The sequence below is a fragment of the Lepidochelys olivacea genome, assembly GCF_965140295.1.
Source record: "Lepidochelys olivacea isolate rLepOli2 genome assembly, chromosome: 8".
Taxonomy (NCBI): Eukaryota; Metazoa; Chordata; order Testudines; family Cheloniidae; genus Lepidochelys; species Lepidochelys olivacea.
Window position 1 is genome coordinate 105,433,071 of NC_140418.1, and position 16,987 is coordinate 105,450,057.

The following is a 16,987-nucleotide window of genomic DNA, read 5'->3' on the forward strand; positions in this document are numbered from 1 at the left end:
ACTGTTCTCTTTCCTCCATTTTTAGAATTACAGGGACACTTGATACAAAATCTGATGATAATGCAACATATCGTTAAGATTTTGCCTTCCCAAAAGTTAGGAACATCAAAGACCTGATTCCAACAGTAACTGTAACTTGGCCCCATTTTGGTTATACTGTACTATATTAAAGTATGAATGCCATATAAAGTAAAGCAAAATATTTCATTTGTTCAAATAAATTGAGTTGTGCTTGCTGTAGAAACCAAACCTTTCAACTTCCTGCCTTTTGTTCCTGTAACATCTCAATTGTAATCTTGCATTACTATAATTATTTTTTGCATTTAACATGTCTTTCTTTAGTTCCCTTAGAAACTGTTTGTTCCCCCTGGTATGCATCCGATGAAGTGAGCTGTAGCTCATGAAAGCTTATGCTCAAATAAATTGATTAGTCTCTAAGTGCCACTAGTCCTCCTTTTCTTTTTCCCCCGGTGGTTATGTGTTAATTTAAATTGTAAATGCAACTACTGAAATTTGTTCTTTTTCTCTTAACCCTGATCTTGTCTGAATTAGAGATTTTCCGTGTAGCATGTTTTCTCATTTTTTGGACTCGTGTTTAGGTGGCTGTTTTTAGTCTACAAAGGTCCAGCCCTTTTTCTGTAAATTTACTTGATAGAAAAACTATAATGGATGCTATTAAAAACTGAACATTCCCTGACAGTAGCCTGTGGTTACCTTGATATCTTCCTATTATTAGAACAGGAGAGATACTTCAATCACTGCTGAGTAGGACATTGAGTTTTTAGCAGTGTCCATTGTATGCAGGGTGTGAGCAAATCCAAGGGGTTTGATTTAGGCTGGGATATCACACTATATAGTTGTTGTATGCCTCCTTTGATCTATATTGTGAATTAGTTCCATTTCAAAATGTGTTTTCTGTTTTTAAATCAATCTCGTGTTGAAATATTAAGATGCTCTTTTGGGGATTTATTTTCTTCATTGTGTAGGCATCCCATGGTGGGCAGGGTTTAAGAAGACATATTGGCAAGAACTTCACACTAAAGTTTTTTTTATGATGCCTGTCACCATGGCATCTAAACTTCCATGAATATCTTGATGTTTTGGATTGCATTCTGTCTTCCTGTTGATGGCTGGTGTGGTATGGTGTGATGGATAAATACATTTTAAATACTTTCCTAATAGTACTGGCACGGCTTATGCCGGTTGTAGAAGTAATGTTGCTGAATGAATAATTGGGTTTCCAATTAGGCTGCTGCTGCACCGACCAAGTATTCGCCTTTTAAAAACATGCATCAAGGTGGGATTCCAGTTAAAACTTAAGACTGGGGCAGCTTTCTTATACTTATCTGCCACCTATGACACTGTATGGAGGAACGCCCTTCTCTTGAAAGCCATCAAAATGATCTCATGCAATGCAATGGTAAAATTCTTCCCAAGAGTTTGGAAAATGGTTTTGCATTTTCCTTGGTGACCAGGTCACCAGCGACCTTCCCTGAAAGTCGTCACGGAAATTTATCTGTGCTGAGGGCATTGTTATGGCTGCGCGGGATTTACTTATTATGAGAATCCTTTGGTAGTTCCATTGTATTCAAGGGAACAAGGATCTTTCAACACATGAAGACCTACATAATATACCAAGAGTCTGACTCAAATTCAGAAAACCTTTTTGGCTTGCAGTGCAAGAGCTTGACAACTCCGGGTTTCCCCCAAAGATTGATGGCAAGCAAAGTGGAAGGATTCACGTCCTGAACAAATTGCTGATCAAGGACCCAACTGAAGAAACCAGTGGCTTTTCTCCCCCATGAAAAATGATCCACTGTGATTTGCCTCTGCACATCACATGGCAGATGCACCTACCTACCTCCTCCATAAATGGCGGCTGAGACACCATTCTATTTGCGGCTGTGGAAAGAGACTGAACTGTGGAACACCTTGTGAACAGTGTCCCCAACGATCATATCCTGATGGTATTTCTGCCATCCGCTCCACATCACCTGAAGCAATCAATTGGATCGCCAACCTAGACTTGGACATTTAACATTGCTGTCCTTAAGGCACACAGAAGAAGATGAATACTTACATGCCCCCTTTAGTATCTGGATACATCACAGTTATAATGCATTGTGGGGAAGTACTGTTATCCCCATATTACAGATGGGGAACTAAACATTTGAGAAACAAAGGATTTGTCTACACTGTACCTTAATGCACCCCTGCAGGGGTGTAAATTCTAATGTGCATCAGCATCTCGCTCACTAACTAGTCCACGTGGACCCTGCTGGCACGCACTAAAAAGTTCCTTAGTGTGTATTAATGTAGTCCTGTTTTGAAACAGGACTATATTAATGTACACCAGGGAACTTTTAATATACAACAGCAGCATCCATACAAGCCAGTTAGTGCACACATGCTCGTGCACATTAGAATTTACCCCCCCTGCTGGCACAGATTAAAGCATTGTGTAGACAAGCCCTGAATGACTTACCCAAAGTTACACAGGAGATTTTTGGTGGAGCCAGGGTCTCCTGATTCCCTGGCTACCACTCTAACCACTGGACCATCATCCCTGCCTGGGCTATCTTCACCTCATCTTTTATCGACCCAGTCTGAATAATAAGTTGCTTGTTTTTTTCTTTCCCTTGTAGTGACTGAGCTTGCAGGGTGTGTGCTTATTAAGTATGACATATGCTGGGTTGTTTTTTTTAATCAGTTCATGTTGCTTATCATGTTTGTATAATAGTTTGGGGTTGGTGTAATCAGTGTTGCATTTAATTTCATTAAGATTTTGTTGTTTGTTCAGTGTTTGCATAATTCATTAAATTGAGTGCTAAGGGACGTGAATGCCCATGTGTGCATACAGTATGTCTCCTTTATATCGATGCTTTGTCAGGCCTGTGCCCTGTACTTAGAGTACGTCTGTGGAGTACATATTTGAACAAATACAAGCTGAGCCATTTGTTTTCTTTCTACTGCACCAGCCTTAAGAAAGTAAAGAAAAACACGCACTTCTCCGAGGGTGCTAGTAGGGTTTATTTTTTCGTTCAGCCATTAGTGTATTCTTTCATGGATTCAATGCTGGAAAAAAGTGCATCCATTAGACAGTGAGGGCTTTATTTATGGGGGGAGTGGGGTTTCAAAGGGGAGGCTGTTGAGTCCCCAAAGAGCCTTTCACGGTGTATTCTCAGCATGCTTCTGAGGCCAGCGCTCTGCTCATCAGGAGGAGAGGCAGAAATGTGGGCTTTACAGAGCAGCTGTGTGTTTCACTGGTCCCTGTGCTCGCTGACGTTTATTTACATATTGGGAGAGTAAATGGGTAGAACAGATGGCAACCAGACATTTGGTGGTTCTGTTCCCCTGTGCTCCTCAGGGGTCTTGCATTCAGTCTTTGCAAAAGCTCGTCCTAAAGTGAGAGAGGGGAAAAACCCAGGGGCCTGTTCACAATTACGAAAGGCTTGTTGGCAGTTTACTACAATGATAGATTAAAGCACTTAGTAAAATATTAAATAATTATGAGATTCGTTTTACAAGTCAAGATAGTCGTTCCTTACAATATGTCTGGTCTGTCTCTTTATTCACCATTGTTGTGAATGCATTTAGATTTAAACAGGGCTCCTTTCCCTCTACAAAATCAGGTAGAAGAAGAAAAGTTGGTCTGTTTTTAAACACCGTTGACAAATCCTTGCCCTTCTTTGAAAGTATTGCGACTAAATTCATGCTCTTGCAGAAAGCCAAATATCTGGAAGTTTTACAGCTTAGAAAGACTGACCGTCTTTCAGAGTATGTAACATTCATTGCGTGTTTCACTCTTTGCAGTCATAAAGCTGGAGGCTGAAATCGTTGCTTGCACATATTGGTTTGGATGTAGAGTTGCTCTTGAGTGGAGGGCAGCTGACATTGGATTGTTTGGTTTGTTTTTCAGATGAGATACTCATAGCATTTCTCCTAGGCGAAACCTCCATATAAAATATGGATTTTGAAAAGCAATATTAGACGGAGAGAGGTAGGTCACAATTTGGACCCGTCAGACCTCCAACCTGGATGTTATCCCTTCAAATGAAGGGGCCATAATCTTCATAATAATAAATTATTTGTGCAGATAACCTACGCTACAAATGATAGGCATGGCCATGCACAGTACCAGCCGTCGCCATGCGCGGCCTGCTAACACTGTAGCTGTGACACAGTCTGTGGCATTCCCCGAAGTTGCAGGTGAACACCTGAAAATCTCCAAACCCTTTTGGGGAAAGACTCTGCAGGCCCTTCAGTATATCAGACCTCAAAGTTATTCCTAGTTGTGACTTTTGTATCTCCTAATATCGGATAAAGGGCTGTCTTGCAATCCCATCCAAACGAAAAAGTGCACACTCATGTTTTCTCTTTGAATTGATGTGGTGGTCACAGTTAAAGCAGGAATATTGGCTGAAGTAATTCAACTCCTATCACCGTGACGTATCGTGTGGTAGGAGCTTCACAAAAAACATCAGTGTCTCTGTGCCATAGAGCTTACATAGTAAATGATGGACTGATGAAAAAATGAAAACAACAAACACCAGGGAGGGAAGAAGAACTGTGTCCCTGAAACATAATGTTGTGATTATGCCATTTAGGAGCAAAATAATTAATGAATTTAATAAATAAAGTCCAAACTCACTAATTTTTCTGTTGGCAAAACTCTAGAAATAGGGTGTTAGGAGCAATTTAAATGAGGTGAGGATAGCTGTCTGACTAGTTGGTTTTGGAAAAGTAGGTATTCTGCCACTCATAGGAAATTGAAAGCGGATCCTAAACAAGAGAGCATCTGGTCTGACATGCGTATCTGTAATTGGCAATAGCGGGGAATCGGTCGTATTTCACCTCAGAAGTGGCTGTACTTCACTGGTGAGTGAAGTGGTTCTCTTGTATAGTTTGCCATGCACTTTGGGATCCTTTGAGATCAAAGTTAAATGTAATAGGAGTTTGCTTATTAAAATTTGCTGCAGGATGATGTTGGCTTTTAGAAGGCATACTCATAAAGTGAGCAAACCGAGGTGTGATGTCTGAGTAAATCAGGGGCCAGATTTGTCCAGCATTTGATTTTTCCAATAAGAGTGACTTCATTGAAATACATTTTTAAATTGTTTAGGCAAGATGGGAAGTTAACTACTAAGATTACTCCAGAAAGGTCATTATTATTAATTAACTTAATATAGCCATGGTAAGTGTTGCAGAACTTAATGGCAGCACTGAAGGCTGTGAACTCATCTGTGTGTCCATAATCCTGCTCCTTGGGTTGCCAAGAGAGGATGACAAATTGGATGCTTCCATGGGCTTTATGTCCCATTCTTGGCAGTGTGCTGGCAATGGTAACAAATTCAGTAACCTTACCACTAGATATCCTCTTCATGCCAGTAAAAACATACACCTGGAACTCTGTCTGGTGGCTTAATGTGGATCTCAAATGAGAAAGCCATGAAACATTACAGACTCTTTGTTGCTAAGGCATCCCAAGTTGACAAGTATGTGGTATTTTGTGTCTTTGAAATGTTTGTTTTTTTCTTCTGTGTTTTGGCAGACTGATGTCTTGGTACTGAGCTGTGATCTGATCACAGATGTTGCTTTACATGAGGTGGTGGATCTGTTTCGAGCTCATGACGCGACACTCTCCATGTTGATGAAAAAAGCTCATGAACCCACAGAAATGGTACCAGGACAGAAAGGGAAGAAAAAGCCAGGTACGTAGACTAACTGTTCTTCCTACTCAGTGCACATGAGCAAACTAAAAATCCAGCAAAATGGGGTCCTGGCTCCAAGGCACTAAAGTCATACAAAAGAATAACAATAATATTACACCATTTGAGAATGGAAGGGCCAAGCCACCAAGTGGCCTTAATGTGTGCCCCAAGATGGAGGGGCTTTAAAAGAAGACAGCTTAAACTATTTTGTTCGGCTACCTCTTTAGACTAAAGGATTTAAGGACAGAGAATAGGACTGAAATGAAAGCTTGGGTCATCCCTCCCCTGAAGGCCACTGAAAGAAACACTGCTTTATACAGCGAGGGTAGATAAATGACTACAAAATGCCATCTTAGAAGGGCGTTATTACAGTTTCAGTCGAGCACTCAGAAGTTAAGAAATGGCGCTAAATAAACCTGCAGCTGCACATTGAGCAGTGAGGGTAGAACAAAATCTGAAAGAGCTCATTAAGTGAGCACGGTCCAGCCCAGACACTGAGAGAGGCAGGGATCCTGTGGGAAAAATAGTATGTGATCATGTAATTAAAGGCTGTCTCCTAAGACATAGGCACAGGGGACATGCAGTTTTTGCCCCATTGGGCAAAAAGGGTCTGGGCAAAGAGCCAGAGAAGGGGAGCCTAGAACTGTGGTGAGAAGCCCAAGAAGACAGGGACTGACTAGGTGAGGAGAATGGGTCTGGGACATGGAGTGAGGGATGGGGCAGAGACAGGACTGAAGTGGGGCAGGGACAGCTTTGACAAGCTACTGTTGCTATCAGTTTTACTCCATTAGCTCATGTGGTGGAGGTCTGTTCAGTACATCTAAAAGTGGCAACCCTGCTGATGAGCCATGTGGATGTCCACACGATGCCACATGATGGAATCTGTTTTTTTACAATTTTCTCTTTTTTAAAAACCCTGGAAAATTGTTACAAAACCCTCTGTTGTGAGTATGCTATTTAGGTTGCACAGTCAAGCACTCAAAGCTCAGGGAATGCCACAGTTAAGGATGCCCGTGGATCCTGAATCCTGGCAAGCTCTGTTAAACTAACAATGAATGTTGCCATCAGTTCATAAGTCTGTGGAAGTCAGAGATGGGTGAGATCTACCAGACCGCCCCAGGCTGATAGTTATTCCTTATGGGCCATTTTCTATCATTTCTAGATGTTTAATACCTCTGCTGGAGAGAACTGGTTTGAAATAAACTGAGTAGCTGTAGGACAAATTTGCTGCTGCAGTCCGCTTTAAACAGAGGCATTAGCCACAGAGGCTAACCCACTGACCTTCTTTAATAATGCTTGTGCGCCTTGATGCCTTTTTAAAATGTGTGGTATAATTCAACCGGAAGTTATGGGGTCACTGCAGCAAGTGCTGGGTGAGGTTCTTTGGCTTCTTATGTAGGAGGTCAGGCTAGTGATCATAATGGTCCCTTCTGGCCGTAACGTCTGCGGAACATAGTCATAGGAAGCAATGCAAACACAGTAGGACCCTGAGGGGTGATAGTAACCCAGACAGGCAGCGGATGTATGAAGAATGAAACCCAGTATTCGGGTGCTGAGCTAGTCTATTCTTATCTCTGGGCATTGAGGCAAAGACCAAGGCGTACATGCCAAATGTACCTGCCCTGATTTTTTTGAGACTGTCATGAGCAATTTAAGCGTCCAAGCAAGACCCAACCTATGTGCCTTAAACCTGTCCCGGTCTCTGCCTCAGTCCTGTCTCTTCCCATCCCTGGCTCTATGTCCTAGATCCCTTGTCCTCCCCTAGTCAGTCCCGGGCAAAGGATTTTAAACCATAATTGTTTATGCCTTTATATGTATAAAGAAAGACTGAAAGGATTGTGAGGGTGTGGTTCTTTCCTGCTTGTTTTTCTTACCTTAAAGACCTTAGGAATGTTACCGATGATCTGTAGGGTTGGGGAATGACCTCATGATGGATGTGGCCTGTGATTTCTCTCACCTGAATCGAAAAGGGGTGGGAATGGTGAATTTTAACACGTTTTCCCCAAATGTCAATTAGGCATTGGAGTTCAATAGGTTTGTTTAAAAACAAAGATTTAGAAATTTGACTAACAATTCCTCCCCTGATTTGCTCAGCCTTACTCTCTTGTGATGTCATCATTTCTCCACTTCTCAAAGTCCCCCGGGTAGGCAGAGCCTGGATTTCTAGGGCTGTGTCTACACTGCCACTTTCAGCGCTAAAACTTTTGTCGTTCAGGGGTGTGAAAAAACACCCCCCGAGCGCCAAGAGTTTTAGCGCTGAAAAGCGCCAATATAGACCGCTCTGCATCTCTGGGAGCTGCGCTCCGGGCGCTCAAGCTACCACCGCTCGTTTGGGGTGAGATTTTTATCACCAGAAGAGCTCTCCCCCAGCTATAAGGTGTGTCGACCCTGCCCACGCCACAGAGCTGCCGCGGCCATGCTGCAACGTGGGTAGTGTAGACACACACTAAGAAGAACAATTTTTTGGGGGGCAAAAATCTTCCAAGCCATCTTTATCCAACATAAATGGACTTGAACCCTGGTCTGTATTTTTTTTTTCCCCCCCATTGTGGGTCATCTTTAAGTTACCATTCCTGCACATTCTCTCTTTTCCCCTTCCTTTCTCTTAGGGACTAATTAAAACTAGTTATCTGCCTGCAGCCAGCCTGTTAACATCAGTGCATTTCAGAACTGTCCTTTTTCACTACAGGGTTTGGTGATCCATTTTGCCTGGTCTGCGGCACAAAAATAATCATCTCTCTTGCCTGTGCATGGGAAAGCACATTTTTATCTAGATTTCTCCTAGGGTTAAAACATAGTTCACTAACATTTATTATACCATATTTTTTCTATCCACACAGGGAAGAGAAAAACCTGTTTGGCCACAACCATGTTGCACAATTCTGTTTTAATCATGGTTCTGTTTTTTATTGTAGACAGGCTCTTTGCTGTACAGACCTAAAGATACAGTAGAATAGACGATGGCTTAGGACCTGACTTTAAATTAAGAAGCATGATGCCCTTATTGAGAAACCTGTCGCTATTCTGTATGTAGGTGCAGACAAGGATTTCAAAGGGTTAGGTGCAGTAGGCATTTGTTTATCTCTGCTTACAATTTGGACCATGGCTTGTAGCTTAATTTACTGCCTAGAATGAATAGAGCCAGTGCTCTCAAGAATTTTGAGTTGGTTAGCTCGATCCTAATTGTGCTTAATTTTTCACATTGTTGTGTGTTCAGGGCCTATTTTTGTGCTCCTTAGTTATATAATTAATTTGAGAGGGGAAGCTTCTGAAAGGAGCTAGCTTGATCACTTGGATCAAAGGCTGCCAGTGGGGAAGCTTTCAACAGCTACGTAGTTTTGGCCTTATTTTGGTGGTAGCTGTTACTATGGCAGCTATTAAGATGCAAATAGAAAGAAAGCAAAGGAGGAAAAGTGGAATTAAAATGCAATTTAGCTGGAAAAAAAGAAGACAGTAAGGAAATTATTTCTCCCAAGGCATTCATTTCTCACACAAGGTTGATGTGAGTTTTAGGAATTGGGGAGGGTAAGTATATGCCAGCATTTGACCAAAAATACCATCTCTGGGAAGAAAAAGAAAAGCTTGCATCAGAATTGTGCCATTGCAGATATTCCTGTGCTTTCAGCTTCAGGGCAAGGCAACAGCTTGTGGATACCACCAAAGTTGTGTTGCATTCCATATTCATTGCAAAGTGAAATCACCTTCCAACTGGCTTTCCCCAAGCTCTCCTGAGCTCTTTACTCTAGAACTGGTTTGACACGTATCCATAGAGATTTGTTAGAATGAAGTTTTGCTGTCACTGTATGCAGTGCTTGGGACGGACTGTTCAAAAAGAAAGTACTCTAGACCATTAGGCCAAAGTCACTCCTTGTGTATTGCCATTGATTTCAGTAGCGTTATTCTAGAGAGAAATTGACACAATAGATAGTGTGAAAATTAGGTATCCCTTTGCATGGGTGCCCTTTTTAAACCAATACGTGTCCTAGGGCATCCAAGTATTAGGAGTCTGGAGCTGTGTGCGCATGTAGCCTAGATGTTTGTTACTAACAAAACGTGTATGAAAACAGGATACTAGTTGCGAAGTCTTGTCTGAAATCCATAATCCTCTCCTCACCAGCTAATTGCGATATGAGAAAAGGAGAGTGATTTATGGTGAAGGAGGCAGCGCTGGCTCGGATGAGCTATTAATTATCCTGGATTCTTTTTAGTGCAAATTGTAGTAGTAGTAAAGAAAGAGGGAAGAGAATTACGCATTAGCTCAATCAAGATGGAGCATTGCATGCTGGGACCCACTGTCTGCACAGTTGGCATCTTCATATTAAAGATGTGGGTGGTTTCAGGGGCCATGTTTTAGATCTTCATGAGCTGCATTTTGGCTACCCTGGTTGAAAGGTTGAAATAAATGTATGCTGTAGAGCATTAATGAAGGTTCTTAGGCTTGATGGGTTAATCTCTGCTTATGTTTACGTATTTTGAAGTCCGGGGCAATTTGACCAATCCTCCTTGTTGTCCTGGATTCCATTAAGATAAGACTGTAAAATGGCTGTGTTTGATTTTCTACTTCAGTGGAGCAGCGCGACTTCATTGGAGTGGATGACACAGGAAAGCGGTTGCTCTTCATGGCTAATGAAGCTGACTTGGATGAAGAACTTGTCATTAAGAGATCCCTCCTTCAGAAGTAAGCCCTCTGGGTCTTAATGGAAATTTAGCTTGGAGTGGGGAAAAAAATTGGGGATGGGATTGATGGAGAAAGATGAACTGGGGTAAGCTGAGGAGGGGGAAAGGAATTTTTCCTGATGCATGGTAGGTGGCTCCCACAAATGGCAATGAAAGCACAGGTTATTTTTCAGTGAGAAGTATTTTGCACCTACAACTGGCCAGTGTCCTTGTTTGGCAAGAACAGAAGGATTATCGTGAGAAAGAGCAAGGAAGGAGAAAGGGATGAGTGAAAGAGCCATGTGTTCTTTAAGAAAAGCCAGGGTGGCTAAATTCAGATGTTGTTCAAATTCAATAGTTTATATTTGTGATGGATGCATTCATGGAAATGAAAAATTTGCCTCATTGATATCCAAGGCAGTCACAGAATTGTTACAGCTGGTTCCCGATTGATGTGCTTGCTGTTAGAATTGTGTTCTGTGGCTGTCATCATTGGCAAGCCAACGCTAGTTGTTCTCTGTGGGGCTAGTAAAGAATATTGCAGCTATTGTTATTGGAGGCTTTTCTAGGTGGTTTTGTCATTGCATTTACAGGTGGATACGGTATGGCAGCTTAGCAGTTGCTGCAACATATGTGATTTTAGCTGACCTATGATTGATTTTACAGATTTATCTCACCAGTGGATTTTCACTCCTGTTATCTCACTTAATTTAGCTTCTAGCGTGAGAATTATTCAGTGTTCATCCTGCAGACCTCAGGGTTACCCATTCAACCCCATTGCCTTCAGTAGATTTTCACAAATGCAACTGACTGGCACTTAATAAATCGTAGTACTGATGATGTACAAACTGGGATGGCCTCTGCAGTTCTCTCTGTCTTGCCTGTGTTCGTTGTGTAGGCAGAGAAAACCAGTGAAATGTTACTTTTGTTACTCGGGTCAGCACATGTGATTGTGCGAGTGTGCAGGGAGAAGATCTGCTAAGAGAAGACCATTTATACATGACATTTTGGAGAAAACCCTATTTTAAGCTTCACAACACTCCCCTTAGGGTAGTTGAGAGTAAACATGGAGTTTGCTTCTTGGAATGCACAAGGGGCCAAGACCTTGGTTTCACGCCTCACCCTGTAGGTGGCACTTGCAGCTGTGTGGCATTCTGGAGCACCACACTGAAGCCTGGGTTTGGTATTGATTCAGAGGAGGCAGCACCGCTTATTGAATCACCAGCACCAATGTGTTGTGTTGTGGCCACTCTGAGTAGTGTAGACCAGTGTTTTGTGTACCCTTGTGCAGTGATTCTCAAGCTGGGGTCCTTAGAGATTGCACAGGGGGTTCTCAAAATGCCAGCTATCACACCAACAATAGATAGACTCTGCAGTGAGAAGCAGGCACACCCATCTCACTGACATCTCTAATTACGCTGTTCTTTTTCTTAAAGCATTACTAACAGTACATGTTTATATGAAGTACACATATCCCTTTGTCCATCAGTTTCGGGTCTGTGATTAACATTACATTTGAAAAGGGGTCTGCCGACAAAAAAAGTTTGAGAACCTCTGCCTTAGTGCTTCCATCTTTGGGAAATTTTAAGGAAAAGGCTTTTCCTACACTACACTGTTTGACTTAAAATTTCCCAGTGGTGCAATTCCATGGGGGTAGCCATCGAAGGAGCGCTCTCAGAGAAAAAATGTTGTCAGCCAATGACAGGTTAATCACTGTGTTGCCTAGACCTGCTCAGAAGCTAACTTGCTCAAGACCTGAATTTTTCAGGTGAGAAACAAGCAAAACATTTAAACAAAATAACCTTTGAAGCCTCTTTTAAACATCATAAATCAGGACCTGGGGATTACAGTGGACAAGAAGCTGGAGGTGAGTCAACAGTGTGCCCTTATTGCCAAGAAGGCCAACGGCATATTGGGCTGCATTAGTAGGAGCATTGCCAGCAGATATTCGGCACTGGTGAGGCCACATCTGGAGCATTGTGTCCAATTTTGGGCCCCCCACTAGAGAAAGGATGTGGACAGATTGGAGAGAGTCCAGCCGAGGGCAACGAAAATGATTAGGGGACTGGAGCACATGACTTATGAGGAGAGGCTGAGGGAACTGGGTTTATTTAGTCTGCAGAAGAGAAGAATGAGGGGGGATTTAATAGCAGCCTTCAACTACCTGAAGGGGGGTTCCAAAGAAGATGGAGCTAAGCTGTTCTCAGTGCTGGCAGATGACAGAACAAGGAGCAATGGTCTCAAGTTGCAGTGAGGGAGGTCTAGGTTGGATATTAGGAAAAACTGTTTCGCTAGGAGGGTGATGAAGCACTGGAATGCGTTACCTAGGGAGGTGGTGGAATCTCCATCCTTAGAAGTTTTTAAGGCCCGGCTTGACAAAGCCCTGGCTCAGTTGTTTTAGTTGGGGTTGGCCCTGCTTTGAGCAGGGAGTTGGACTAGATGACCCCCTGAGGTCTCTTCCAACCCTAATCTTCTGTGATTCTGTGAAAAGGGTGTGTGCCCAATCTTAATTCCCATTGTAGGTCACCATCCTTCAGCTAGTATCTGCTGGGTTGGTCACTTCTTGTTCTTTGGACTTCCCTCGTTTAGAGGAATTATAGCCCATTGATCTCATGTAGAGAGAAAAGAATTTCCAGGGCACATTTAATTCCCCTAGAAAGAAATCTGTTTCACTTTCTAGCTTTCTATCAATACTTTGAAAAGTTATGGTGGCCTTGTTGCATGATTGTTATACACCAAAAAAAAAAAAAAAATTCAAGGAGAACGCTCTCAATACATAGTTTGCTCTTCATTTCTGGTTTGTGTTTGGTGGGTGGGTGGCGGGGGGGAAGGGGTGAATTTTCTTTTACACTGTCACACCAAGAGAAGTTATCAGAACCTCGTTGACTTCCTTGTTTACCCATGGCAAAAATCTAGATCTAATGCAAGAGCTAGTCAAAGGAACTTTGCTTCCGTGGAAGCTCCTCTGACAAAAGATCCAAAGCTGTAGAACACTTATTTAAAACAAAACAAAATATCCCAGAAAATCCTTTGTTCTGACCTTCCCTGCCTTTTTCTTACCACTGGATTTCAAGCTCTTTGCTGCTGTAAAAGAGCAGTGGGAAAGGGCTAAATGCAGACTTTCCTGAGTATCTGTTGTGGATTAAATATTCATTTGCTCCTTACCCAGAGGGGGTCAGCAGTAACTAAATTACTGCAGAATGAACCTTTTTTGAGGAGAAGCAAAAGTTTACCGAGTGATCTGGTTTTCTCCCTAATATTCTGCTCTTCAGTTTGGCGTATGATTTCTTTGACGTAGTGTTCACTTTCTGCTAGCTGTGGGCAGTGATTGAGATTAACAAAGGGAAGCTGTGCCACCTTATACATCAGACATGTGATTCTGGACGTTGCTTCTTCAATTGTGAAAACATCAAGCCATGTTTGACAAAGTTTCTTGTTCTTCTGTAGCTGATATACCTGATCTCTCTCTTGATCAAGTCTTCATATCTGCTCCTGAGGGCATTATATGCCAAAAAACTAAACATTCTGCACCAAAATATTTTAAAATTCTGCAAATTTTATTTGTTAAATAAATATGGATGCTCCAGCATGGGATTGGGGAGCACAGGCCTCTGGCTGCACAGAGGTGGGAGATCACTGTGCAGCCCCTCCTCTTCTCCCTCCCCCCTCCCCCCCCCCCCGGTGACACAGTCTCAGTGTTGAGGCTTCACCCAACCCTGACACAGTGCAAGAAACCGGCCTGCCCCAGAAACACCTCAGGGCCCTGTCCCTCCATGCCAGGTGCACCAGGTGTGGGCAGGCAGACTCAGCAAGGCAGGATCCAAGTGTGGAGGGGCTTAGTGTGAGGGATGAGAGGGTTCTGTGTGGGGCAATCTGGGTGTGGGAGGCTCAGTGAGGGATCTGGGTTAGGGGTATCTGGGTGCACAGGGGGCTTGTTGGAGGGCTCTGGGTGCAACAGTAATGGGACTCTCCAGGTTAAAGTGGTAGGGGCTCAGTGGGGGGATAGAACTCAGCAGGGGGGTTTGGTGTGGGGAGCTCAGTGGAGGGGATCCAGATGTTGGGGGAGTAGGGCTTAGTGGGATGGGGATTCAGGTGTAGCTGTTTGGGGCTCAGTGGGGTAGGGATCCAGGTGAGGGTGGCTTGTTGGGGTGGTGCAGGGGGAGTGAGGCTCGTTATGGGGGGTTCTGGGGGAGGGGGAGGCTCAGTGGGATTGTCTGTGTATGAGAGGATCTGGATGTATGGAGGTTGGGTGGATGGAGAAGCAACTCCCTGTACAGTGATCCTGCAGCTGAGGAGCGATGGGTGCAGGAAGTGTGTGTGTGGGGCAGGAGGGACTCTGCAGAGCTTCCTACATCTGGGGGTGGGTCTGAAATGGCCCCAGATGCCATGCAGAGGAAGAGGAAGTCCCGTCCTCCTCAGCCCAGCTGGGACTAGCAGCTGAGCCTGGCTCAGGGTAGGATTCACCAGCTGGGTTTTCCCCAGTCCAACCTCCTGCCCCACAGTGATTTACTTCTCTGCTGTATGTTTCAGGTGCCCAGGGCAGCTGGCAGAGAGGATCCCTAATCCATGAACTATTGGAACTCAATTACAAAACTTTTCTTAAACATTACATGAGTATATTGTCTCATACCATAGAATTAGAATTTATAATCCCTATTCCGTGGTGCGATATCTTTGAGCTATAATGTATCTTAAATAAAACTACCTTTAGATAGATTTTTTTTCCTCAAAAAGCATTTGATCAAAATCCAATTTAAATAAAAAAAAACCTGATTTTTTAAAATCCTTGATTTTTATCCACCCCGCTTCCCCATCAGAGAGCCATTTTTCTGCAGGGAAACGAGGAAATCTGCAGGGGACATACATTCTGCACGTGCACAGTGGCGCAGGATTCCCCCAGGAATACATATCGTCACAAACACAACAGGGTCAGATATCCATGTGCAGCCCCATTTGTAGATATGTAACAAAACATCAGGAGGGGACAGGTAAGCAAATTTGTTGAGAGCACCTAAAGAGAGCAATGCTGTTAGGGAAGGAATTTTCAAGGAAGAGATTTCCTGCTTGGGTAATAGGGGCTTATAGAAAAGTTATGAATAAACTGTGTGGGCCCTTCCTTAGGTGAATTGTGGTAAATGGCTGAGAAATGAGGCATAAGAACGAAGGAAATGCTGTGGGGAAACTTGTGAGCCAAGCTGGGGTCCTTTAGAGAGAGAGAGAGAAATGAAGGCAGCATGCTCATCCCTGAAGCCTGAATTCACCAGTTACGTCTCTCTGACTAGGGCTTGGCAGGCCATCAAACTGAGAAAATAATGAGAATTCCATGGGCTTTTTCCCCCCCTTTTGAAAGAGGGGGCTGAAGCATTTGTTGATTACAGGGACAGGGAATTGTTTTCTCCACCTTAGACATTTATGGTCACACAAAGTAAGACAGTAAAAGACACCTGTTGGAGCAGGTCTAAATTTGGAGCATTTCCTTTTAAGATACCGTGGGATGTTTCAGGGTGAGTCGTCCCTAATAAACCATCCGTCTTCGTGGGTGTTCCATCTGTGTAAACGCAGGTGCTGTGCTTCTCCTAGAGGATATGCTAATAAATCACCAGGACAATCTCAGCTACTCATTACCTCATGTGCTTCAGACAGAAAAGAATACCTCATATATAAATGTATGTAGTAATTATGGGAATAACTCTGAAGTAACATTGCTGACTTGTTTTTAAGATTTTTTTAATACAAAAAAGCAGGGGGGAGGGGGTAGCGTCGGAGAATTTTTTTTCTTCCCTTCCCTCTCATGCTGTGAGGATACAAATTAATGATGTAGCCTCACTTTAAGGATCTGCTAATAGGAAAAAGTCAACATCATGTCAAAAGAAAAGGAGTACTTGTGGCACCTTAGAGACTAACCATCATGTCAGGTGCCTAATGGGAGTTCAGAAAGAGCATTGGTACATATTATTTCTGTTGTATTGCCATAAGATCCCACCTTCATTCTGCTCATAATTGGTTTTAAATAAGGGGGTCTTATAGACTCACGGTGAGTCATTGAATATTGATGGTCTGTGCAGCAGTGCACCAGTCAGGAAGTTATCTTTCTGAAATACTCCATGACTCTTAGTGTTACTGACTCATCTACCTTTTATTCTCAAATGTAATGCTATGAGAACGGGGAGGGGTGTGTGACATACACAAATGCAGTGACTCTCGTTGGGTAAAATATTTTACATTAGTTTGTCACTGTTTGTTCACATATGTTGGTAAAGTTGGAAGGCTTCTGCATTAAAACTTCTCTTTGCAAGGAGTGAGGGATTGGACACCATTGTGGAAAGATGTTTAATGTTAGGTTTCAGAGTAACAGCTGTGTTAGTCTGTATTCGCAAAAAGAAAAGGAGGACTTGTGGCACCTTAGAGACTAATAAATTTATTTGAGCATAAACTTTCGTGAGCTACAGCTCACTTCATCGGATGCATTCAGTGGAAAATACAGTGGGGAGATTTATATACATAGAGAACATGAAACAATGGGTGTTACTATACACACTGTAACGAGAGTGATCACTTAAGGCTGTGGTTCTGCTCTGAAAAGTCACTTTTTAAGAACTACATGAGAGTCTATATTTGTC

At 42.9% G+C, this 16,987-nt stretch overlaps 1 protein-coding gene across 1 annotated transcript in view; it reads left to right on the forward strand.

Annotated features, from left to right (window-relative positions):
* EIF2B3 (eukaryotic translation initiation factor 2B subunit gamma) overlaps positions 1–16,987 on the forward strand; it is a 136,045-nt gene that overhangs the window by 21,402 nt on the left and 97,656 nt on the right. The window contains exons 4-5 of the mRNA XM_084636893.1: positions 5,552–5,711; positions 10,278–10,389. Of these exons, the coding sequence (XP_084493019.1) occupies positions 5,552–5,711; positions 10,278–10,389 (272 nt within the window). The remainder of the gene's footprint in view (positions 1–5,551; positions 5,712–10,277; positions 10,390–16,987) is intronic.